The following is a 25,701-nucleotide window of genomic DNA, read 5'->3' as shown; positions in this document are numbered from 1 at the left end:
ATTGTCCATATAGCTGATTATTAATGCTAATTATGCTAATTGACCAACGTATGCAAGTTAGCATCTGTCAGTGTGTAAATGCTGGAGATGCAGACTGTATATTTCTAACACACAATAGGACAATAGGACTCTACTGGCTGATATAAACGGCTCATTCAGCTCAATACTAAATCCACTCATCTGACAGTTTCCATGGCAGAGTAGAAATGTTGTTGGCACTTTGAGCTGCAGTATCTAAGAAATGACATTCACAATGCTCTTTAGTCTGTGGGGTTGGTTGAAGACTAGAGGAATACACTTCATGTTGCTGTTTCACTTCTATTTGACTGACTTTGAAAAGCTCCTCAACAGTTGAAATGTTGCTCTTTTTCCAAGTCTACTATATCCAGTCAGAGCATGCAGTGGCAGCTAGTCCAATAATCCAAAATCAATCCTGTTACCTTGGCAGCTGCTGCTGAATTCACATCCACATCAGCTCCCAGAGACTTTCTACCTTCATCTGTAGAGGAAACACTGAGAGCAGAGCTGAAAGCATCAGTCCAATCACTGATCAGCACTGAGAACTCATCATCACTCATTCATCCTTTACATCAGTGGTTCCCAACCTTTTTCTATCACTGAGTAAACTGACGACCCCTGACTGAGTGACATATTTTATACATATTTCATATTATATCCAAAACTGTACAATGAACCCAAATATTGAACTCAGTAACTGCAAGAAGTTGAAGTTGATTCTGATGAATTCTGAGCAGATTATTTCCTGTTTAGGGAACTTTTTATACAGTTTGTCTGTGTTATGTATCTTTTATCATTTTTAACAATCATAAATACTTAATATGCTTCTTTTTGGACAAATTCACTGTTTTCTTGTCCCTGATGTTTGGTCATTGATCTATTAGACATTTACTACATGACTTTTCTTCACAGAAGTGAACCAGATGCTGAGATATAGGCCGACCTACAGACCCCCCCATGAAGCTTTGGTGACCACTAGTGGGGGTCCCGACCCTCAGGTTGGGAACCACTGATTTACATCATTTCTCCTGTAAAACTATCAGCTGCTTCTCCACTGATTGGCTGCTTCTCTCTGTTTCATCTCAGTGTCAGTTGAATCCCTTTGGCTTGTTGGACTGTTGCTCAGACTAAAGAAGCAGTTAGAAAACATGACTGTGAACTCTGGGAACTACTGATGGCCTTTTCTCATCACTGTCACACATTGCAAACTAATCAATACATGGATCAATAGTGGTTTGTTATTGGCCAGAGGAGATGCTGCTTGTTCTCATTGGTCAGTGTTGAGGAAGAATGAGAGCAGAAAGCTGCCATCAGCTGCTCTACTTCTACTATCAGTCCACTAGATGGCCTCATGGAGCTGCATTTATCTGACAGCTTTACTTCCTGCTTACTTTTCAAACATGGGATCAGTTTATAAAATAGAATTCATTATTTTACATTCAAGCAGCCAAAAGTATTTGAAGTAGTTCATATTGGCTCCACCTGCAGCAACTCCAACATTAAAGTACTGATTACATGTTAATGCATCAATAATAATCATCCACTAATATAATAATACAACACTGACAGAGGCCATTCTGTACACTGACTACTTTCACTTTACATACTTCAACTACATTGATAAGGTGAGCTCATAAAGACAGACAGAAATCATACAGTGAGTACTCTGAAAGACTCTGAGTACTGTCAGTGAGTACTCTGATTACTTTGAACAGTGACACACTGACAGTAAGATGGAGGAAACTCTTCCTCCATGTTGGTTCTCAGTTGACTGTTAGTAGAGTTTTCTGCTCTTTCTACTGAACTAAACTAACAAGATGAACAAAGAGTCATTGAGGAGTCAAACAGTGAAAAGTGTCTCTTACCAACCTTCACATGGACAGAAGAAGACAGGAAGTGGATGTGACGTCACGGTTGTCAGGGCAACGTCAGGTGTGGGGGAGGGAAGTGAGATAAGACTGAGTGAGTGTCTCCAGAGAGAGACTGGGAGCTTCAACTACATTGTGCTGATAATACTTCTGTAACTGAGGAACTTTTTTAATGCAGGACTTTAAGTTGTAATGCAGTATTTCTGTAGTGTAGTATTACTACTTTTACTATTTTCAGCTTTGAACTGTTGGTCAGACAACATTGTGTCACTGTGGGCTCTGGATGATTGTAACGGGCATTTCTCAAAATATTCTCAAGTTGTACAATTTAGATTAATGACAATAATTATTAATTTAAAGCTGAAAGCAGCGATGAACGGGCCCTCGCAGCCGGCACATGTCGGGGTGCGCTGCAGCCACGTCATGTACCGGCGTAACACGTGCGGACCACAACATGAACATTTCATGTAAATCAGATAAAAATCGCCATGCAGCGCTTGCTTCCTGTTGCCAGTAGGTGGCACTATCACTATATCTGAATATTCGATGCAACGCCACGGGCACGCCGTTCGACGGAATGTCGTAAATAGCACAACTTTTAATCATGACTGTCTTTAGATTGCGCTGATTAAATTTTAAGTTGATCCGTTAAATTCTCTTGGAGGAGTTTGTTCAAATACTACCCAAAACATAGCCGAAAATGGCCGCAAAATTCAAAATGGCCGACTTCAACACCACGCTTCAATGTACATGCACAATAGCAACTTTTAATCAGCATTATTTTTTAACTGTACTGACAAGTTTTGATGTTGGTCGGATAAATTCCCTGGGAGGAATTCGTTCAAATACAATGCGCGTGGCGAATCCATTATGCCACGCCCATCCGTGGGAGCAAGACAATACCTTAGCTCTCGCCATGACTGAATTTTGTGCAAAGTTTATTGAGATTTCGGACATGTTTAGCCCCCAAAAAGGTAACAGGAAAGCTGATTTTTACTGTTCTTAAGATTCATAAACTGTCATCATCCTAAGGAACTTCTGACAGAATTTCAGCTTGATAAGATCAATCTGCTGGAAAAAAATATTACATTTCCTTTCACCACTAGGTGGCGCTCTCAATATTACTGAATATTATCACATAGACGTGTTCAGGGCGGACTCTTATCAGACACGTGAAGTTTCGTTGAGATCAGATCATGTAGCAGAAGTTATGACAAATCCCTCTTTCATGGCGAGTCATTGAAACTGGACGCCACGCCGTTCAACAGAATGTCGTAAATAGCACAACTTTTAATCATGAATGTCTTTAGATTGTGCTGATTACATTTGAAGTTTATCTGATAATTTCCATAGTCAGATATGGGTCCAAGAAGCTTTCCATTTTTTTTTCACGATAAACATGCATACCGATTTTTGTACATGTCGGCCTACATTGCTGGGGCTGATTCTAGGGGGGGGGCTTAGCCACTGGCTGTGTCAGTGCACAGGGACAATTGCATACAACGAGTTCTCGAACGATTGAATTTAGACTGAAATTGACTTTTTGAGCATGCTTCAAATATGCAGTCAAAGAGGCAGACAATAATAATTCCTTCCATTAATTATCAAATAATCAGTTACAATCATATAATCATGTTTCCTTTCATTGTTACATATTTCATTTTGTAATATAGAATCAACTTCAATCATTATACAGCTTTTGGTTATTATAATCTCTGTGCATTGCGTTATTCAGATGGAGAGTCCCTAATGCTCCGTTGTTATCTTTCTCCGTTACTTGATGGAAAGTCCTTCGCTTTCCAAAGTGGTTTATCAGAGCCAACTTACTTGACAAGTGTAACAGCTGAAGTTCCTTCCTCCCCCCAGGGTGTCCTGACTCAATCCTGTGTTCCTCTAATCCAAGTCTGACACTTTCCAGTTTAAAGGATATCACACATACAGAAAGGCAGTTCTCATCATATATGACCTCTGTACAATGAACATATACAGATATCAAACATTTCTGATGCCCACCAACATACAGCAGACAGAGGCCCTGGAGAGGACTACTTAACTCACCTGGAGGATGCTGTTTTCCTCGTACACCAAAAGGAAAACGTAATAAAATGATGAAAACTGGTGTTATCTGCCTTTAAAAAATATTTTTCTGTCCAAAACAAAAAAACAGAAGTGTTATTGACAAAGTCGAAGTGAAATGACAAAGTCTCTCTGTATCGTGTCTGTTGACTGTGTTGTTCCTCTTTCTATCCACCTCAGATAGAGGAACATTCATCATGTGTCTGCCATTATTCCTAAACCACATAGTTTATGTTAACTCAGTGAGTGCCTGTATAAGTCCTTTATTTGTTTCTGTGGGGCAATTGATTTTGCCACAGTAGCAACAACAGTAACACAGGGTGAGACATACAGATAGAAAGAAAAACCCACCAATGACTACACATATTTAAACACATAAAAACATAAAACATTAAAACACCATTCTTTGAAAACTTCCTTTTCAGAGACACAAACCTTGAACAGACCCCGGCTCTAGGTGGGTAGTCCTGCCCTGAACACATCTATGTGACAATATTTATATATAGTGAGAGCGCCAAATACTGCCAACAGGAAGTAAGCACTGCGTGGCGATTTTGATCTGATTTACGTGAAATTGTCATGTTTTGGTCCGCACGTTTTTATGACATCCTGGAAAGTGACAAAGTTAAGTTTTTCACTCTAAATTACATAATTATACATAATCACCAGCAGTAAATGCAGAGAATGTTTTCCGGTGGAAAGTAAACTGATGTCTCGGTCCGGAGGGCTGGCGGTCGCAGTGATTTTTGATCGCATACACTCAGAAATGTGAAGAAGAGTCGGTAGGACAGGCGGGAGGACAGACAGGAGGACAGACGCTTCTCCACATACAGCTGTGGTATTTCTTTTCCTCTTGACAGTTACAGTTACTACTGTTGTTTGGTCCTGTAATGTTGCTTTGTGGGACATTTCTCTTTATTAAGTTGAGTGAGAAACCTGTGCAGTTATCAGACTGTCTGACCGACACGCCCTCGCTCCGCGCCGTTGGCTTAAGCGTCCGGTATACTCGACGCAGACCAACTGTCGCGCAACAACGTGACGTCACGGGAGCGTCGTGACTATATAAACTTAGATGTGGTGGTCGCGGCACTAGTTGCAGTCTTCTCCTGAACAGAGGTAGGAAAGGCTACCGACTTTGCTACTTCTAGGCACTAGAAGAAGAAAAAGGATTTTTTTTTTCAAAATCGGTCCAAATTTTCCAGCATATGTCCTCCTCTTTTCCAACATTCATGACGATTTCTCGCAACTCTGGGCACCTCTGTGCTCCTTCATTGAATGATCGTACAGATTGTCCATCTTCCTGTTTCCCGTTTGTCGCGCGCAGCTGAAAAAAAAAGAGTGGTGCACGACTGGGCCAAAATCCTGGTGCGCCAGCGAGATCTACGTCATTTTGACGTCACGTTGTCACGTGACAGGTCGAATGCGGCGAGTATACCGGGCGCTTTATCCGTTCACACTAGTTTGGTAGTTTCAAAACAATTTTTTGTTTGATGTGGAAACCCTTACTGCCATTGCTCTCTCTCTCTCTCTCTCTCTCTCTCTCTCTGATGTATGCTAGCCTATATTACAGGGCTAAATAATATGTCCGGCCCAGTTAGGCTATGCTACAAGTTAGTCTGTTTATGCTGCCAGGTTTCATCCCATTTCAGATGTAGTTCACTTTGTTCTTTCAGAATTTATATGCGCTGACCATGAGCTGTGGTACTTTCACATTAGTGGAATGGGGTTCATCTCCCTACAGTGTCCTTGCTAAAAGCCAAATTACATGAAAACACAATAGTTATCAATCTACATATTTCACAACAAACCTAAATGTCCCTGACGTCCCACCTTCAAACACAACCTCATTTGGCCATCCATGAAAAAGCTACTTAACCTCCCACTTTCTATAGCAATACATACTTCCTACGGGCAGTGCACTAGTACAATATAACATACAAGATAATCCACAGAGGTCACCTCTTGTCATTATATATTTACAGCAATATAAGTAAAACAAACACTACCACCATGAATCTCTTTCCTTTGTCCATTTTGTCCAACAGTAGTTACAGTAGAGCTCTGAGTTCATCGTTACCTTAAGTTATTTTAAGCCATTTCTCTTTTGAATTAAGTCAATGTAAATGTGGATTAGTAACCAGGTTACAATGGAGGCCTATGTAAATAAAAGAAATAAATAAATCTGATACTCTGCATCACCTGATACCTCCAAGTAACATGGGGTTTTTATATTATTACATTACAACACCACAATATGGTCACTAAATCATTTATAACAGTAATTAGAAGCCCTTTCAATTAAAAAATACATATCGTAGTTTTTTGCCATTTGAACACAGCCAACTAAAGACATTCATGATTAAAAGTTGTGCTATTTACGTTATTCCGTCAAACAGCGTCACAGCTTTTGTTAAAGGGCGTGTCCGTGGCGTGGCGTCAAACTTTGATGTACTGCCAGAACACACGAAGTTGCAATAACTTGAGTGTACATTGTCCAATCGGCTCCAAACCTCACTTGCCTGTTAAGAGTCCCGCCTTGAACACGTCTATGTGAAATTGTACCCGTGTACCCATTTTGGATTTAGCGGCTATTTTTGGCGATTTGCACATGTTGTGTTTGAACTAACTCCTCCTAGGGAATTTTTAGGATCAATTTCAAAATTGGTCAGTACATTTAAAAAATGTTGCTGATTAAAAGTTGTCCTATTTGTAACTGTACGTTAATGGGCGTGTCCGTGGGATTGAAGTTGGCCATTTTTAATTTTTTCGAAACAACGTGCCTGAGGCGTTGCGTCAAATTTCGACGATTCGCCACAAAGTAGGCTCTCGACTTCAGTGTCCAATGTCCAATCTCCAATAAACTTCACATATTCTGTAACAGTCTCGCCCTGAACACGTCCTCATAACTTCAGCATATGTGGTCCAATATCAATGAAACTTCACGTGTTTGATGAGAGTACCGCCCTGAACACATCTACATTACAATATTCAGATATAGTGATAGCGCCACCTACTGGCAACAGGAAGTATGCGCTGCGTGATGATTTTGATCTGATTTACGTGAAAAACGCGGACGCAGCACACCCCGAGTGCGAGGCCCGTTCATCACTGCTTGCAGCTTTAATATTCACATTGTAACTTCCCAAATTATTGATATGCAATTCTTGGTGTTGTTGCTTGTTTTATTTTCTTTTATTCTCGTATTTTAACTGTGTTTTGTTTGGTTACTTATGTTTATACTTTGTTTGTTTGCTTTTATCTCACTTATTTTGTCACAGCACTTTGTAACCCAGTAAAAGTACTGATTCAATTTCTTTTACACAAGTCAAAGAAAAGAAAGTGCAGGTTCTGAAATGGACTCATAGTAATAACAGAAAAAAGTTCAGTTTTTTGTGCAAAGCTGAAACTTTAAATGGGTTCTGTAAGTTGTCTGTTTCGTCTTGTTACGTTGTTTTGTTACTTTGGTCATGTGTGATTTGCAGCAGTCTTGATGTTGGGAAGGTGTGCAATGATGCAAAATAATAATAATAATAATAATAATAATAATAATAATAATTGATAAATCCCCTTAAAGTAAGTAACTTACTAGAAACTAAGGTAACAAGACAGTTTTTAAAATGTAAGGGGTAGAAGCACAGATATTTGTGCGAAAAATGTCAGAAAAATAAACTCAAAGTACAGATACCTGAAAAACCACTTAATTATTCCTTAATATTGTATTACTTACTTTACTTCATAATTTCCTACCTATGGCACATTACCCCTTACTCCGACTATCGAGTCAAATGGTGACAAATAAATACATAAATAAATAAATTAAGAACAAAAAAGAAAAAAGAAGAAAACACATACGGGTGGAGACAGGCAGAATATAAATCAGTATGCATATTAAGGTTGATTTTGCACAGATTAGATCAAATTAAAGCAGCAGAGCTCGTGAATTAAACACTTAAGTCTTATCAAGAGATGTCTTAAAAGGTTTCCAAACCTTCAGGACGTAATTGTGTGAATCTGTTCCATCAAAGTAATAGAAAACATTTAATCTCCTAAAACATGGGGACGAGGGAGACTTCCGGTTTAGTAATATTAATCTTTAGCTGCAACCACTATATTAGAGACATGAAACTTTTACACCGAGACAATGAAGTAAAAATCTATATTAAAATAAATTAATATTATCTGACGCTACCAACTGTCTCAGATGTGATGGTTATTGGGGCTCGTCAGCTCAAGTCAGGATTTAAATCACATGATTTGGTGGTCATTAGAAACATCATCATCAGCTGTTTTTCAAAAAATTAGGCTTGGCAACAATGTATACACCGTCCTTCATCAATAAATATACATTTATTACATTAAATTATGTTCTACTCAGTGTGATTGAGGAGAGATAATCAGAGGGGCAGAGTTTTACCAGCATCATTATTTCCAGGACCAAAGTTTGGGAAGAGGTTCTCAGTGAAGGAGTAGATAAGAGCTGCAGCATCAGTGTCATAAAAGGAGACCAGACCCTCCTCATAATCCACAAACAGCCCCACCTTCTCAGGCTGAGACTTCAGAGAGAGACAGACTGAAGGGTCAGCTTGACTGATATTTCTTTTCTCTTACTCTTTGAGACTTGTCTTGACTGCAGCTCTGCTGTCGCTTAGACAAGCTTACACTATCATTTCCAGGAAATGTGTCACTGAAGCTCTTTCAGTGTTGCTCCTCCTCTCAGTGCAGCTCTGTGAGTGAGCTGTTATTGACTGATTGGGAAATACCTTTGGAACAAGATGAGGAGAACACTAACTAACAGTCCACCACTAGCAGAAATTATACAGTCAAGAGTTCAACATTTGGGGAATTCACAGGGGTCAGCACAGCAGGATGAGCAACAAATGCATCTCATGCTGGGTGAACCATTTTCTTGATCGTGGCATCCCACCTGCCAGGTAAGTAAGAGTTGAATGTGTCAGAAACTGGGGTGTCATTCCCAGACACAGCCCCCTGGTGGTTGGTGCCTGCCACGAATAATCCCAGTGTTCGTGGCCTTTAAGTATTAGCCCGCCTCAATCACTTGGAAAGCTGGTTGTTTCTGTCTCAGAAGAAGTCAGCACAGCCAAGCAACCACACAAAAGCCTGCAACCCAAGTCTGCTAGCAGTGGAAGAATATCTGGAGCACATTTCTTACATAGAGGAAATGACAATATCAGAGAGGAGGACATGAAATTCATTATGTCACATCTAAAAGGCCACGTCCACTTGTTGCTGCCTTCACGGTCTAAACCGGACCCTGCTGCACAGCAACACTGCCTCTTTCTGTACAAACAGGACCTCCATGAACCAAACACACACACCATCGAAAACCAGATGTCCCAGAACCTCCAAACTGTGTTCAAACTTTAACAAATAGACTCAAAGAATCAATAATAACATATCTGCTGTCAACTGAAGAGTCCCAGGATGAAAACATCAATACTGAAGAAGGGTTTGATACAGAAAGACATACAGGATGACAAGATAAACAGATGAATTAGAGCTCAGAGGTGTTTCAGTTGGACGCCGAATTTATCTTCCCGTCTCTAAACCCCCGATTTAACAGAAAAACTTGTGTTTTGACGTGTTGTATTAATCTGCAGTCAGACTCTAATATACAGCATACTGTCAATGTTCAGACTACAACAGCGCTCTCCTCCCATACACTGCTCATAGGCTGACACCTGCTGGTGACTTTATGGAACTGCATGGAGGTGACACACACGGAGGTGACACGGTCTTCTTTGTAAATTGTAATATTGATTCACAACCCATTAACGCTGCTATGAAACTTATGTGTCTTGTTGGCAAATATCATATCCATAAGGCTGGAACGCTTCAAACCCAATGTTCATCTGTATTTTGTTGAATTATAATTTCTCTTTGACTTTGATTAACAAACAAGAAAGCCATAAGACCTCTCAAATATTTGGATAATTACTATGTAAAAGTAAACAATAACTTCTATACATACATACTGTATATGTGAGTTTATAATTCGCTCCTACAATGTGATGTCATTCAGAAACTTTTTATTTTATATGTGTAACAGGTGTGTGGATTGGGCATAAACAGAGGACGACTCACAGAACTGTTAACCAGCATTTATTTGCTCCTGCAGAAGACAATATAGCACATTCATTTCCTTCTGCTCTTTTTTTCCTGCACCTCTGCTTCCTCAGCAATGCAAAACAACACTGTGTGATTTCATTATCTTTCTGAAAATACATATAGATAAATTAATTTAAACATTACAGAGTATATGTAACTCAATGTGCATATTACAAAAACAAAAAAATATACTGAAAGAGCTGTTACGGTTACAAGAAAACATTTAATTTTAATAACAAATCTGTATAAACTATATAGAATAGGTTAAACAGAGTAAAAAGTGTGTGTGGGGTGGGTGACTAAACAGAAACAACACAAACGAAGGAGCTACGGAAGTTCGGGAGCTACGGAAGGACAAAGTTCAGAAAACTCAATTTCCACTGGAAATAAACCAAAATAACAGAAAATGAAAAATAACTCAATGAGATAAAATTCAGACTCAATGAAAATGAATCAAATTCACAAATACATATTAAAAGTAAGTGTAACCAAGGTTAAAAATCTATATTAAAAAGAGCTATATTAAAAAGTCAATTCATGAAGTACGTTATTAATGTTAAAGATTAAAAACTGATATTTGTCTAAAAAGCAATTCAACTGAGATAAAGAGAAAATAAATAGGAAGTTTATTTTGAAGGAGATGGGTTGGAGACGCGCTGTCAGCCAATCAGGAAGAAGCTCGGACTGTTGACCTGCACGGAGCAGAGTTCACGTCACCTTGAGCTCCTGGAAGAACAGAGAGGAAACCCCGCGTCGACAACGATTCCTACCTCGTGAAGATAAAGCGATAAAAGTTGTTGAAAACTGATTAAAAACTGATTGAAATAATCCAGTGTGGAGCCCTGGACCTGTGAGAGTGCAGTCGGAGAGACCTGACGTCTCCCTCACGAAGGAAACGCATCGGTGAGCGATCGTCTTTACCATGCTAAGCGCTAGCTGAAGATGCTAACTAGCACAATGGCAGACGCCATTCACTAATGCTACAACCATTAGCTTGATATTTTAATGCTGCAAACTGAATCCAATGCTGTGTAATATGTTGGTTTGTATAATTGTTACACACTGAACTGTGTAATGTGTTGATTTAGCACTTTTATCTGTGCATTTTAAGCACATTAAGCCATATTTTAATTATCTTTGGATGTTACATTTTATTTGAGATGTAAACGTCCCATCACATGACCGAGGGTCCAACATGTGTCTGCTTACTGGTATCTAGGACCACGTTCAGACTGCAGGCAAAAGTGGCCCAGATCGGATCTTTTTGGGGTCAAGACTTCAGACCAGGTCAGACTTCTTCAGAAGTAGTGTGAACACTCAAATCAGATTTAGACCACTTCCATATGTGGTCCTGAATCTGATCCAGGTCTGATTGTTTTCAATGCGGCCGCAGTGTGAACAACCAAGCTGGATTTGATGCGACTTTTACGTCAATCTACATCGACATTTGTCACAGTGATGCGCCGGCGAGTTCGCCCTCGACACAGACGGTAAAATTAAAAACTTGACTAGGCCTACAAAATGGAGAACAGTGATGGAGCGAGTCAATGGAGGGAGAGTGAGGTGTTAGACCTAATTAGTATTTGGGGAGATACTTCAATTCAAGCAAAACTAGAAGGATCGTACCGTAACCGCTCCGTTTTTGAAGAAATAGCAATGGAAATGTAAGAACAGGGACACAGGAGAACGTGGCTGCAGTGCCAAAGGAAGGTGAAGAGCCTTAAAGCTAAATTTAAAGAAACAAATGAGTCCAATAACCGAAGCGGTCGCGGTCGCATCACCTGCCCATTTTATAACGAGCTTAGCCGTGTTATGGGCGATAAACCCAGCTGTCAGCCGTTGGAGCTGCTGGATAGCTACGAAGCAGGCGAAGAGGAGCCTGAAACTCCGAGGAGGTCGGCAGACAGCCTGGATATTGATGGCGAGACAGGTAAGTTTTCAGTCTTGACATTCACAGCCTACGCATATAGAAAGTCTTGAGTGGAAACGCACTTTAATATAAAATAAAAGTTAGAAATATTGCAAAGAAGTTTTACATTTGGAGACTAGAAAGTTGGCGTGTTTATTAGAGGAAAATTCTGTTAACAGAATAAACGAGCCAGTCAGCTGCTCCCAGTTTTCTTTGCACAACTCGGAAACCCATCAGAGAAGCAGAGACTACCCTGTACGTGTCTGTCATTCAAAAATGTACAGTCTATCTATGATCTGATCCAGTGCACTGGTGACCTGGATCTGAAGAACCAAATCCCATATTATAACCTAACATATAAGTTAAGAGGGGGGCTACCAGGTGACCCTCATCTTCTCAGGGTAACGTGTGTGTGTTGAGGGTGTTATGTAAAGTGGTAACGTGAACCAGCTCATAATATTTGCATTGAATACATCAAATACATCACATTATAGCATTACATGATATGTTTGCTTGCACCAGATGATACAAGCACCGAGTCACTCCCATCTGCATCTTCTGTGTCTTCTGCACCATCTACATCTGGAGAAAGCTCATCAGCTGCAGGCATTACAGAGACCACTGGAAGAAGCACAACAGCCACCAAGTCCTCTGGAAGTAAGAATCATCATGTTTTTATCAGGCTGTTGCTAAATCACTAGTAAAGTATTTGCTTAACTAACCCATCCATTATTATTTTGTGTTCTGTTGTTACTGTACTGTATTAATGCTAAGTTTTTCCTTATACTCATGTCTACCCTCCAAGCCTAACTGTTTATGTTTGTAATTGTGGTACAGTGGCCAAACACTTTCTCCTCTTTCTTACAGCTACATCTGCAAAGAGCAGGAAAAGGAAGACCAAGATGGAAGCAACACAGGAAATCTTCACTGAAAAGATCAGCAGTGCCCTCAACAACACAGACGACACTGAGCTTCAATTGAAAATGCAAGCAGCACAGCATGAACATGAGCTCAAAATGCTCTCAATGTTCACACAGTTTCTTGCCAGGTCAAATTCCCCATGTCCACCTTTCTACCAGGCACCAGTCCAGCCCTCACAGTACAACCCAAGACAACTTGCCGCCTCAGCCTACCTTTTACAACTTTACTCAGCCCCCTAAATTTAGCACGGGTTCACCTCAGCCTCCACCATGTAACGAGACAACCAACCAGCCTCTGTCTTTCCTGCAAGATCTGGCTCAACCTCTACCTTTCAACCATCCACCATTCTACTGACCTCCAGGTGATGAGGAAAAGTAAATCAGATTACGATATTGTGACTTGCTTTCAGTATTGATGGTCAATCTATGCAAAGTGTATCCATCATTATAAAGGTTAATTACAGTTCAGATTATATTTGACAGTTTGATTTCAGGTTACAGTTTTAACGTTATGTAGTTTTATTAAACCGACAGAGACTTGCACTATAGCAGAATAATTTTATTTTGAACATGAACATTTATCAACATATTTATTCAAAGTAGAACATATAAATAAGCAGATTTTCTCATTTTTTGGCAGAGAAAAGTCCTTGTGTGGAAAATTTGATGAGAATTTTTATATGGATTTGTTGTTTACATAAACCTGCACAACTGAGAATTTTACAGGGTTGCATTTCATTTTTTTTTTTTTTTTTCCAGAACATCCTGTTGTCCTGAAGAGTAGATTGACCAGGTCCCTCATAGGCCTCACCATGCTTCTTGCACACATTGTGGAGAGTGCAGCATGCACTTATGATGGTAGGGACAGTGGAGATGTCTCTGTGAAGCTATTCACATCACATTCCCACCACTCTTGGCTTCGTCTCCGCATCCACACAGACCTCTGTAGTGGATTTGCAGCCATAACCACGCTAAAGGCCAAAATAGCCTATTTGGCTCTCTTTCTCTTCATTCTTCTCCTCCTCAGCACCTGCTCATTAATGTTACACACACATTTTAAAATAAAAGTGAAAATGCTTACTTCCTCCATAACCTCCCTAACTTTAGTGCAACAGCGTGCTGCGTCTGATGTCATTGTTATTGTTCTTTTGCGCATGCGGGTCAGTTTGAAACCACAAACAGTTCACACTGGAATCTGATATAGGCCATATTTTAAAAGGTAATGTGAACAGCCAAACAAAAAATTGGATCTGAGCAAAAAATCCGAATTGAGCATTAAGACTTGCCGTGTGAACGTGGTCTATGTTAGATTGTATTCTAATTGCTATGTGAAAGAGATATTTTGATATTTAAGAAGTTTTTCAATAATTATCTGAGAATATTTTGAGAATGTTTGTTACTGATATTGTGATGTCATATTACAATGATGGTTCAGTTTAATGAGATGAGGATTTAACATGAATTATAATCTATAGTTCATGATTGAAAGTTAAAAAAAGCTAAAAGAATGTTCTGACCTTACTCACTGTGGGTCAGGTTTTATTTGTTGGACCTCTTTGAACCTTTGATCTACCTGGATGTTGGAGCCTGGATCGAGACATTGAATTCGGCACTTCATTACACACACACACACACACACACACACACACACACACACACCACCAACTGTGCGGTAGGACAAACTCTCTCCACTTCCACAGTGGACCGAACAGAACTAAAACTGATTTGAAGTGACTGAAAATGGGGGGGGATTTCGAACTTAAATCACAGCTGTGAGTTTTGTTTACATTTTTTATTTTTCTACTTACCCGGGTAAGATTTGTGTCATTTAAAGAGTTTTTTGCATTTCTATGTTTTTGGCTTATCCTTCCAGTCCATGTATAAAAAGGGAAGCGTTTTTTGTTTCTCAAAGAAAGTACAACTGTGTCTGAGTCATTCCTGGTGTATTGTTTGGTTAATCCTAGGCTCCGTAGTCGAACATAGAACTTCTGATCCCACTGGCCACAAATAATCATTAAATAGAGTAATCCATTTCTGTTCCCCATCTCTAAAAGGTTACATAAAAATTAATGAAGTGCATTTTTAACTCTTGATACACATTGTTCCTATGTTTTTATGTTGATGAGAGAAAGGGGATGAAAGTTTCATGAGTTTTGAACTGCAATTGTGTACATAGTTTAAAAAATATGAAAAAAGTTGAATGAACTTTGAACGTTTGAATGAACTTTATACTTTGAAATGTTTAGAAGAAGGTGCCAAAATAATCTGTCTCCTCCCATACACTGCTCATAGGCTGACACCTGCTGGTGACTTTATGGAACTGCAGCTGACAGTTGGAGAGAAAATAAAGGCAGAAAATAGAAAGTAGGTACAGGACTCTCTCCGGACAGACCCCCTATAAATCCCCCACAGAGACAGGGAGCTGCTGTGTTGCTCCGGTAGCACATATACTAAGATTGGAGCGATACAGAGAAGATTAACATGGCCCCCTAACTGAGGTCAACACCACTGTCACTGTTCGGTTGTTTATTGTGAAAATTCTGAGCTCAGATCACAGTAATTCTCCCAAATCAACTCTTTTATGGAAACTAAACTTCCCTGAACAACACATTCGGTCAGAGTCTAATAAATTCCTTATTCCACATAAAATGAAAGAAGTTCACATGAAGATATTACATAGATACCACCCCCTGTAATAAAATATTAAATACATTAGAAATACTTATTTCTCCATTATGTTCTTTCTGTAAAACAGAAATCAAATCTATCTCTCATCTATTCCTTAAACAGACTCACAAGAGTTCTGGACTGACGTTGATTTATTCATTTTTAACCAGATTGACACCCATTAATCAATGTTGTCTTGTATTTCTTTAACACACTTCTGAAGTTCAACTTTCAGGATCTTCTCCAGCGACACGTAGAGCCCATCTACCTTGCTGTTTAGCTGTTTTTCAATATTATCCACTTTCACCTGGATCACTTTCATCTCTTTTAGGAGCAGGTTAGTCTCCTCCTCGTCCTTATCCTGCGCTCGGTTGCGCGTTTGTTTCACTTTTTCAGCCATCTCAGATACAGTTTTAAAGTGTTATCTTCCTTAGATGGTAGAGTGTAGTGTATCTCAAATAAATCACTGGTTCATTTTAGTAGATGAAATAGAATAGAAATGATGTGATTTGAGTTCAGGTTATTGCAGCACAACAGAAACATTTATTTTGTAGGGAAAGAAACAGAAAAAGCTGTGTGTGGGCGCATGTGGAGCCTTTGCTTTATTATTTTACACTCTTACATCAGTAGGCGCCCAACCTAACTCACTCTTGGTGGTGGTGGCCTGGGATGGGATCAAACTCCCGGCCTGAATTATTGTCCCAGTCCGCCCCTGATGATGACACACACAACTCGATGGGTAGCTCGCTGAGCAAGTTGGTAATCAAAATCATTCCCATCATAGGAACGACTGTGTAGCCCCAACAGGTTAAAAAAAGGTATTAAAGGATGTTTAATGAGAGAGACAGAATTTAGGTAACAGATCAGAGGTATTAAAGGATGTTTAACTGGTTAGAGAGTAACAGATCAGAAGTTGATTTAGATAGTTTCACTCCTTATTTAGTGAGTAGTGAGCTAGTTTCTACCTTTGTTCATCGTATACAACCTCCTGGACAACTTTCAGCTAGTCTGCATGGAAGGTGGCAACCCTATAGCTAGCTAACGTTAGACAGTGATTGATAGACCGTTTGAAAGTGTCCCACCTAGTTTTGTGGAAAATAGTCTTTGTATGGTTGTTGCACTACACGTTTAGCTACACTGCATGTGTAGCTTGCAAACTCAGCTACACATTATTATTATTCTAAATATTCTTTAGCATGTAGCCGAGGTCTAGAGCTGACAAGGTAAACTGCAGGTCTAGGACTAACTCTTACATTAGCAACCCACCAATATGTGTGTGCCTGTACTGTCATGGTAATTAGTTTTTATTTTAAATCCCAGCATGGAAAACCGATGAGTTTGCAAGTTTACCTAGCATGATGGCTAATTCATTTTGAGAGAGATTTGTTTTTCTCAGAAATAATTTTAAACATTTATATTTTTTTATGTTCTATAAGAAAATACTTTCTCTCAAAACTTTTTTTAGTCTCAAGTATTATTATTTTTTGCTCTCAGTGTGATAACTTTTTCTCTCAGATCATTTATTTTCTCGCATGTAATAAAGACACAAATCTAACTCCATACTTAAGGCGCTGCCAGTGTTTGTGTGGGATGAATGCGCACCCTGCTGGTGAAACTAAGCAACTACATCTGAAATCTACTAGGCTGTATCCCTCTACACATTGTTAAACTGTAAAACTGGGGATTGCACTGTGTGTGTAACTAATGGGCGTTACATACATATTAAAAGTAAGAATTAATAGTGAATTTTTAACTCTGATACACCGTCACAAAAAAATACATATTTCTCCATTATGTTCTTTCTGTAAAACAGAAATCAAATCTATCTCTCATCTATTCCTTAAACAGACTCACAAGAGTTCTGGATTGAAGTTGATTTATTCATTTTATTAAAGTTTAACCAGATTGACACCCATTAATGTCAGAAAGTCCTGTTTCTCATTAATGTTTGAACGAATTGAACCAATTGAATGATATTTGAATAAATCTGTTCTAACAAACAATATTGTCACAGACATGAAAACAGAGTTAAACTGTTTCAGCTCAGCTAATATTTGAGGAAGGAATAAAACACAGAGTTTATCTCACACATTAAACAGTAAGCCTTAAACTTACTTTCTCAGAGTTTTCTGTAGAAACACAGTAAGTGATTTAAAAACTCCACACTAGAGGAAATTCATGTTTCTTTTATTTTAACATGGTGAATATTACTATGAAATTTACACTTTAACCATCAAAACGTTTCCCTTTAAGCATTTAACATGAACCACAGAAAATACTAGAATTGTCTGTACATGGAATTAATTTAGTAGCTAACACACGAGCAGCAAACAAAGTGAGAAGCTGAGAAGGGAAACCCGTTTCACTTTCAGCTGGCAACTGCTCATCCTCAGTAATCGTTATCACTTCTTACTGCTTCTCAACTCTTATGAAGCTCAACGTTATTACACGGAGCGTCTACTTCAAGTTCCACATTGAGGCTCGGAGGTCCTCTCTCTCTCTCTGTGTGTCACGTACACCTCTCCCTGCTCGCCAAAAGCACCCCAAAACCTCCTGTCAATCATAGCGAGGGGCGGAAGTTGGTGAAACAAACCTTTACTAGTTATCAGTTAATTATTGTTATTGGTTCTTGATCAGTAGTTTGGTTTACTCTTCTTATGTCTCTCTGTTCAAATGTAAAAATCTGATTAGTGTTTGTTTTATATGAGTTTCCCCAAACGAGCACACAGTCAGTGATGTATGGAAGTAGAAGTGAACAATACAAAGTGGAGAATGAAGCTGGATTTAACTAATCCTTCATTTTATACAGTGTTGGATCCATTTGGACAGTTTTGCTTTGACATCATTTAGATGAGGTTTCCAGCATCATTTATTATCTAGAATCATCCCAAAACTTTGATTTCTTTTGATTTCAACCTGACTTATCAAAGTCTGTACATTTGTTCCACGATGACCAAAGATGATGAATTTAGTTTGTTCAAATCAAAGCCACTCTTTACACCTTGGAACTATTTTTACACAGATGCTGAATTTGATCCTGAAAGACTCTTGTTTGACATTTGAACACATTTTTTCTTCACAGAAACAAAAGTTTTAAGGCAACAAAGTTCAGTTTTAGACTCAAAGTTGAATATTTGTTCACACTTTAATATTTGAGTCATAAAAACACTTTCCCTCTAACTGTGCTTTCAAAAAAGAAGATTTGAAAAACAAGCAGCCACATTTGATCCTAAAAATGTTCATTTTTCTCAGAGTTATAGAAGAAGATCAATTCTTTCTATCATTTCTTTCATCTCTACGTCTGCAGGCTTCACATTACCCTCACACATGATCCCTTCATCCCAGCATCCTTTGCTCTTCTCTTCCTTCAGCCTCCTCTTCCTCCTCTATTACAGTAAACACATCAGGTTGGTACTAACTAACATCAGCTGTGTGTGATCCTGTACAGACTGAACTATCTGGTCAGCAGTGAGAAAGTTTCTCTCTCCCTCCTACAGAGGACACAGAGACACTGAGGAACCATAGTTGAACCAGAACCCGAACCCGAACCCAAGCCCAGGATAAAGAGGTTCAGTGAATGTGGTGTTGAAGGTGTGGAGGTGGATCAGTGTGTCAGAGGAGACTGTGTAGAAGGACAGAGTGCCAGCAGGACAGTCCACATGCACTGCTACTCTACCAGAGGAGGAGGAGGAGGAGGAGGAGGAGGAGGAGGAGGAGATGGGTGTTTTTCTCTTATTGTGCCAGACAGAGTAACGACCATCAGAACAGTACAGACTCCAGGACTGATCATTCCCTCCAAACAAACAGTCTCTACTTTTTCCTCTCCTCCTGATTCCTCTGTAACTCACTGATATATAAACTCTTCCTCTCCACTCGACCTCCCAGTAACAGCGACCAGTCAGACCATTTCTACACAGCAGCTGTTCCCAGTAGTCAAATCTGTCTGGATGATCAGGATATGACTGAACCTCCTTCACATTAATGATCTTCCTGTTGTTGTCAGACAGTTTGATGTTTCTGTTCACTGTGTTTGTGTCGACTGTGAGTTCACAGGAATCTGATGGAGAGAACAAGACACAATACAGCTGCAGTTATTGATCTATCATCTGATCATTGATTGACACTTTGATGATGACATCAGAGCTGTGAATGAGTGATGTCACAGTGTGAAGATGGTTGAATGTGTGCTGCTTTGTTTTCACACTTACACTTCCTCAGACCTGGTCTCAACCATCGGACTCCAGCAGGCTCCACCCTGAAAGGAGGAGGGGGGTCAGAGCAGCATGGAAACATGGACATTACATCGCTCTCATACACAGAGCTTATTCTCTACAAATGGACTTACATCTTCACATGGAGCACTTATTATTAATCAGCTGATAGTCTTTCAGTTCAGTGGAGCTTCTTCTTATTGGCCGATGGCTACAGCTCATTATTTTCACTTATTGATGATATATTATTATTATCAGTATTATATTTGTAACAGAATGTTTACATTGATTACCTTTTAAACAGTTTAACATGGGAGGTGAATTGGTAAGAGCCGACTAAATATAATATTTCTCTGCATTTACTTCCACACGAAGCTAATGCTAGTTAGCAACAGTCCACATGAAGATAATGCTAGTTATCTCTGTCTCTCTCTCTCTTATACGTCTCCGTTTCTCTTTTTAATCCTCTCAGAATCCGGTAGGTTTCCTCATACTCATCCAATCATCTTTAATGGACCCTGATTGGACAATGACAGGTTGACACCTGAATACTCTAATAAACAACAAAACATACGGCAGGAGGTGTTCAAGGACTGCTCAGAACACAGGAAAATTCAATATCTTGTAAAAAACATAGCAAATATACATTTCCCTGCATTAAACACAACTGATCTCACATCAGTAGTAATTTAGAATAGAATTTAAAATCCTCCTCCTCACCTACAAAGCTCTTCATGGTCAGGCCCCTTCATATCTTAAAGAGCTCATAGTACCCTATTACCCCTCTACAACACTACGTTCTCTGAATGCTGGGCTACTTGTGGTTCCTATAGTCTCTAAAAGTAGAACAGGAGCCAGAGCCTTCAGTTACCAAGCTCCTCTCCTGTGGAACCAGCTTCCAGTTGTGGTTCTGGAGGCAGACACCCTCTCCACATTTAAGAGTAGGCTTAAGACATTCCTCTTTGATAAAGCTTATAGTTAGGGCTGGATCAGGTGAGTCCTGAACCATCCCTTAGTTATGCTGCTATAGGCCTAGACTACCGGGGGATTTCCCATGATGCACTGAGCTCCTCTCTTCCTCTCTCTCTCTTTCTGCACTCATTCATGTCCCATTAATGCATGTTACTAACTTCACTTCTTCCCCGGAGTTCTTGTACTTTCTCATCTCGCAGGTTCTCATCGATCCTGGTGGAGCCTCAAAATTACTGATATTATTATTATAATCATTATTATAGTTACTATTATTATTATTATCATTCTAATCTTATAATATATATTCTAAAATTATTATAGTTACTATTATAATTGTCCATCGTTGTTGTCGTTGTCATAATCTTCTTCATGTTCATCATCATCATCATCATCAGTCATTTCTAGTCTCTCTCTCTCTCTCTCTCTCTCTCTCTCTCTCTCTCTCTCTGTCTCTCTCTCTCTCTCTCTCTCTCTCTCTCTCTCTCTCTCTCTCTCTCTCTCTCTCTCTCTCTCTCTCTGTCAGGGCGGAAAAGGAAGTTTTTCCTTGCCGCTGTCTCCAAGGTCTTGCTCATGGTGGGAACTGTTGGGTCTCTATAAAATAATGTTATAAGGAGTTCGGTCTAGACCTGCTCTATTTGAAAACTGTCCTGAGATAACTTCTGTTATGAATTGGTGACATAAAAATAAAACTGAACTGAACTGAACTGAATTGTAGTTTAGGTGACGCCTCTAGTTTTTCTGGACTAAGAGGTAACACACGCTGATGGCAGATGACATCCAACCAAATAACCCAAACTATTTATGATATGAGCCCACAAACCTGCAGCGTGACAACATTGACAAATGTCAACCCACCATGATGCTCACCAACCCATCAGGATAAACCACTGTCCTATTTTCCAATGTTGAAACAAGACATCGGTCCAGAAAAACAGAAATTTCATGACCTTTCCTCTGTCACCTGACTACTACTAATGTATTGATCTGCCTCATACCTGAGAGTGTCCAGTCTCCAGTGTGGATCCTCCAGTCCAACAGACAGCTTTGTTGCTGAGTCTCCTGGATGATTGTAGCTCAGGTCCAGCTCTCTCAGATGGGAGGGGTTGGAGCTCAGAGCTGAGACCAGAGAAGCACAACCTTCCTCTGTGATCAGACAGCCTGACAGCCTGCAAACACACAGAACAACACAATACATAATAAACATGTTCAAGGAAAGAGACTCAAACTAAATAAACCAAAAAATGATTCGAGACAATGTTAGGAAGATTACAATTGTATCCCTCAACATAATTCAGGTTTAAAATGGTTATCAGTTGAACAGGTTGACAAATCCTGACCTGAGAGTTTCCAGTTTACAGTGTGGACTCTTCAGTCCAACAGAAAGCAGCTTCAGTCCTGAATCCTGCAGGTTGTTGTTACTCAGGTCCAGCTCTCTCAGATGGAAGGGGTTGGAGCTCAGAGCTGAGACCAGATAAGCACAACCTTCCTCTGTGATCAGACAGCCTGACAGCCTGCAAACACACAGAACAACATGTAGTCCGGTGTAAAAGTACAGGGGTTAAAACAAGTTAATTTGTAATACAAATAATTGTTTCAGTGAATTAATTAAATAATTCAGTAATGCAAATAAACTGAAAGTAATTTAGGTTAAAAGCAGTGAAAGATGAAATGTTAACCGATAGATTAACATAAATTCATAATAAATTAATAGAGTGTAAATAGTTAATTAAGTAGTTACATTAAACTGTTCTGTATAGTAGCTGAAGAAAAGTGTGTGGTAAACTAAACATGAATTTTCAGATTTGTGTCATTGGTTCATGCTGTTTCATTTGATTGGTTGCTGTAGTTATCACTCAATGTCACCTGTTGGTAATTGGCCGTAGGTAAGGGAGTGAACAAGAAAGGGGCTGGAGAATCGAGCCAAGAGGACGCCATTGCTGAACGGGAAGGACTGTTTCACGCTTCCTGAGGAGGACTTTACTTCTGCTGCCGTTGGCTTTCATCTCCATCTCTTTATTAACTGTTTCTCCAGGATTTATTCCAGACCGTGAGTTGGATTTTCTTTGTGACTGCTAATTGTCACTGAGGATAAGGATTTCCCCGCCGCACCACACCGAGCAACACACAGGCCTTTTTTTGTTATTGTGTGCGTGAGACAGTGTGTTGGCCCACTGTTTTGTTTAGAGTTCAGTTCAGTAGCATATTTGATCTGATTTTGATAAGTATAGAGAAATCGTATTAAGGGGTAAGAACTAGGAATTTTACCGGAGACCTGGAATTATTTGAATTTTGAATAATATTTTGATATTGCCAATTCTATTTTGCTTGTTAAAAGTGTCTATTTTTCTACAGTGTTTTGCCCATTTTGGTAAAGGGTATTTTGTTTACAACTATAATATTTTTATTTTAAAGAAGTCTAATTGTGTTATTTCATTTTTGTTTATCTGTTGACTAACAAAGTAAATACTATTTGTGTTAAACTGGAAAACAACTGGTTAGTTAACTATTATTTCATTTATTTGAAAGAGTTGTCTGGGGCCAGTTATTTAAAATAATGTAGAGTACGTGTGAATAGAGCCACTGCTTAGTCTAACAGAGTTGTTGGTTATTCATAAAGTATTAGGCCATAACAAGTTTCACACAAAACAGGTAAACCTTCGTGGTAGCTACCTTAATAAACTGAACTCCAACACCCCATCATTTAAGTCCAAGGTGAGTTGCTTTAACTTAAGCATTTACTGAGTGTTGGGGTGCTACAAACATATTACATAATAAACATGTTCAAGGAAAGAGACTCAAACTAAATAAACAAAACAATGCTAGGAAGATTACAATTGTATCCATCAACATAATTCAGGTTTAAAATGGTTATCAGTTTGAGTTAACAGGTTGACGAATTCTGACCTGAGAGTTTCCAGTTTACTGTGTGGACTCTTCAGTCCAACAGAAAGCAGCTTCAGTCCTGAATCCTGCAGGTTGTTGTTACTCAGGTCCAGCTCTCTCAGACTAGAGGACTGGGAGCTGAGAACTGAGGACAGAGCTTCACAGCTTCTCTCTGAGAGGTTACAGTCACTCAGTCTGTAGAGACAATGATCAACAATAAGAAAAATAACATTTGTGACCAGCACTTTATCACTCAGCCAAAACCAAAAACACTTTAAATTAGTTCTATAAAAATGATATCAGCTAGTGAGGAGTTCCCAATGTTGGTGATATATAATGTTTTTATAATCTCTCTAAGTCAAAAAGATAGCAGAGTATTTAAGTGATAATACAGAAATCCAACTATTTCTGTACTTACAGAGCTTTGTTGGAGGCTTTGACCACTGGCAGCAGCCTCAGAAGAGCCTTCTCTGAAGCAGAGTATTTCTTCAGGTCAAACACGTCCAGATCTTTTTCTGATGACAGTAAGATGAAGACCAGAGCTGACCACTGAGCAGGAGACAGTTTATCTTTGGAGAGACTTCCTGAACTCAGGGACTGTTGGATCTCCTCCACTAGAGAACGATCATTCAGTTCATTCAGACAGTGGAACAGATTGATGCTTCTCTCTGTAGAGAGATTCTCACTTATCTTCTTCTTGAGGTACTGGACTGTGTCCTGATTGGTCTGTGAGCTACTTCCTGTCTGTGTCAGCAGACCTCGTGGGAGATTCTGATTGGTCAGCCGTGAAAGACCCAGCAGGAAGCGTAGAAACAAGTCCAGGTGTCCTTGTTGACTCTCTAAGGCCTTGTCCACAGCACTCTGGTGGAGATATTTTAGATTCTCTTTGTCTTTAATTAATTTAGACCACCAGGATGTCTTTTGTTGTTCTGACAGCAGATTGACTCCAGAGTTTATGAATGTCAGATGGACATGAAGAGCAGCCAGAAACTCCTGAACACTCAGATGGACGAAGCAGAAGACCTTGTCCTGGTACAGTCCTCTCTCCTCTTTAAAGATCTGTGTGAACACTCCTGAGTACACTGAGGCTGCTCTGATATCGATGCCACACTCTGTCAGGTCTGATTCATAGAAGATCAGGTTGCCTTTCTGCAGCTGCTCAAAAGCCAGTTTTCCCAGAGACTCAATCATCTTCCTGCTCTCTGGACTCCAGTGTGGATCTGTCTCAGCTCCTCCATCATACTTGATGGTCTTCACTTTGGACTGAACCACCAAGAAGTGGATGAACATCTCAGTCAGGGTCTTGGGCAGCTCTCCTCCCTCTCTGGTCTTCAACACATCCTCCAGAACTGTAGCAGTGATCCAGCAGAAGACTGGGATGTGGCACATGATGTGGACGCTTCGTGATGTTTTGATGTGGGAGATGATTCTGCTGGCCTGCTCCTGATCTCTGAACCTCTTCCTGAAATAGTCCTCCTTCTGTGGGTCAGTGAACCCTCTGACCTCTGTCACCATGTCAACACATTCAGGAGGGATCTGATTGGCTGCTGCAGGTCGTGAGGTTATCCAGAGGCGAGCAGAGGGAAGCAGTTTCCCCCTGATGAGGTTTGTCAGCAGCACACCCACTGAGGTGGACTCTGTAACATCATTCAGGATCTCAGTGTTGTGGAAGTCCAGAGGAAGTCGACACTCATCCAGACCGTCAAAGATGAACACAACCGGGAACTCTTCAAACCTGCAGATTCCTGCTTCTTTGGTTTCAGTAAAGAAGTGATGAACAAGTTCCACCAAGCTGTACTTTTTCTCTTTCAGCACATTCAGCTCTCTGAAGGTGAATGGAAATGTGAACTGTATGTCCTGGTTGGCTTTGTCTTCAGCCCAGTCCAGAGTGAACTTCTGTGTTAAAACTGTTTTCCCAATGCCAGCCACTCCCTTTGTCATCACTGTTCTGATTGGTTCATCTCTTCCAGGTGAGGCTTTAAAGATGTCTTCTTGTCTGATTGTTGTTTCTGGTCTGTCTGGTTTCCTGGATGCTGTTTCAATCTGTCTGA

General features: G+C 39.8%; 2 protein-coding genes, 1 long non-coding RNA gene and 1 other non-coding gene across 6 annotated transcripts in view; 1 reads left to right on the top strand and 3 right to left on the bottom strand.

Moving 5' to 3' along the window:
- The window catches only part of LOC127359878 (NLR family CARD domain-containing protein 3-like), a 51,731-nt gene extending 50,832 nt beyond the window's left edge, over window positions 1-899 (bottom strand). For all 3 annotated transcript variants that reach the window (XM_051394187.1, XM_051394188.1, XM_051394190.1), the window contains exon 1: window positions 441-899. The gene's annotated coding sequence lies outside the window, so the exon portion shown is untranslated. The remainder of the gene's footprint in view (window positions 1-440) is intronic.
- Window positions 900-8,736: 7,837 nt separating this feature from the next.
- LOC127359883 (U1 spliceosomal RNA) lies at window positions 8,737-8,901 on the bottom strand. Its single transcript, XR_007883024.1, has one exon. It is a non-coding gene; the product is annotated as a U1 spliceosomal RNA (small nuclear RNA).
- A 3,047-nt stretch (window positions 8,902-11,948) lies between these two features.
- Window positions 11,949-13,724, top strand: LOC127359882 (uncharacterized). Its single transcript, XR_007883023.1, has 4 exons — window positions 11,949-12,018; window positions 12,520-12,654; window positions 12,865-13,292; window positions 13,677-13,724. It is a non-coding gene; the product is annotated as an uncharacterized LOC127359882 (long non-coding RNA).
- A 4,030-nt stretch (window positions 13,725-17,754) lies between these two features.
- On the bottom strand, window positions 17,755-25,695 carry LOC127359880 (NLR family CARD domain-containing protein 3-like). Its single transcript, XM_051394191.1, has 6 exons — window positions 24,069-25,695; window positions 23,672-23,845; window positions 22,105-22,278; window positions 21,763-21,933; window positions 19,793-19,839; window positions 17,755-19,641 (listed from the first exon to the last, which is right to left on the bottom strand). Exons 1-6 carry the CDS (start codon window positions 25,589-25,591, stop codon window positions 19,076-19,078), a joined length of 2,655 nt encoding a protein of 884 aa, XP_051250151.1. The 5' UTR covers window positions 25,592-25,695; the 3' UTR covers window positions 17,755-19,075.
- Between the last annotated feature and the right edge of the window lie 6 nt (window positions 25,696-25,701).

This window comes from Dicentrarchus labrax, unplaced genomic scaffold (genome assembly GCF_905237075.1).
Source record: "Dicentrarchus labrax unplaced genomic scaffold, dlabrax2021, whole genome shotgun sequence".
Classification (NCBI taxonomy): Eukaryota; Metazoa; Chordata; class Actinopteri; family Moronidae; genus Dicentrarchus; species Dicentrarchus labrax.
Note: the sequence above shows the minus strand (reverse complement) of the source record. Positions and strands in the feature narration are given on the sequence as shown.

Excerpts from the sequence above, each read along its gene's own strand:
- LOC127359880 (XM_051394191.1), bottom strand. The coding sequence starts at position 25,591 with ATGACAAAGGGAGTGGCTGGCATTGGGAAAACAGTTTTAACACAGAAG. Across the intron at positions 19,840-21,762 it reads TGGAGACTGGACACTCTCAG|GGTGGAGCCTGCTGGAGTCC; the intron begins GTATGAGGCAGA and ends TCCTCCTTTCAG. Across the intron at positions 19,642-19,792 it reads GAGACCAGGTCTGAGGAAGT|ATTCCTGTGAACTCACAGTC; the intron begins GTAAGTGTGAAA and ends TCTCTCCATCAG.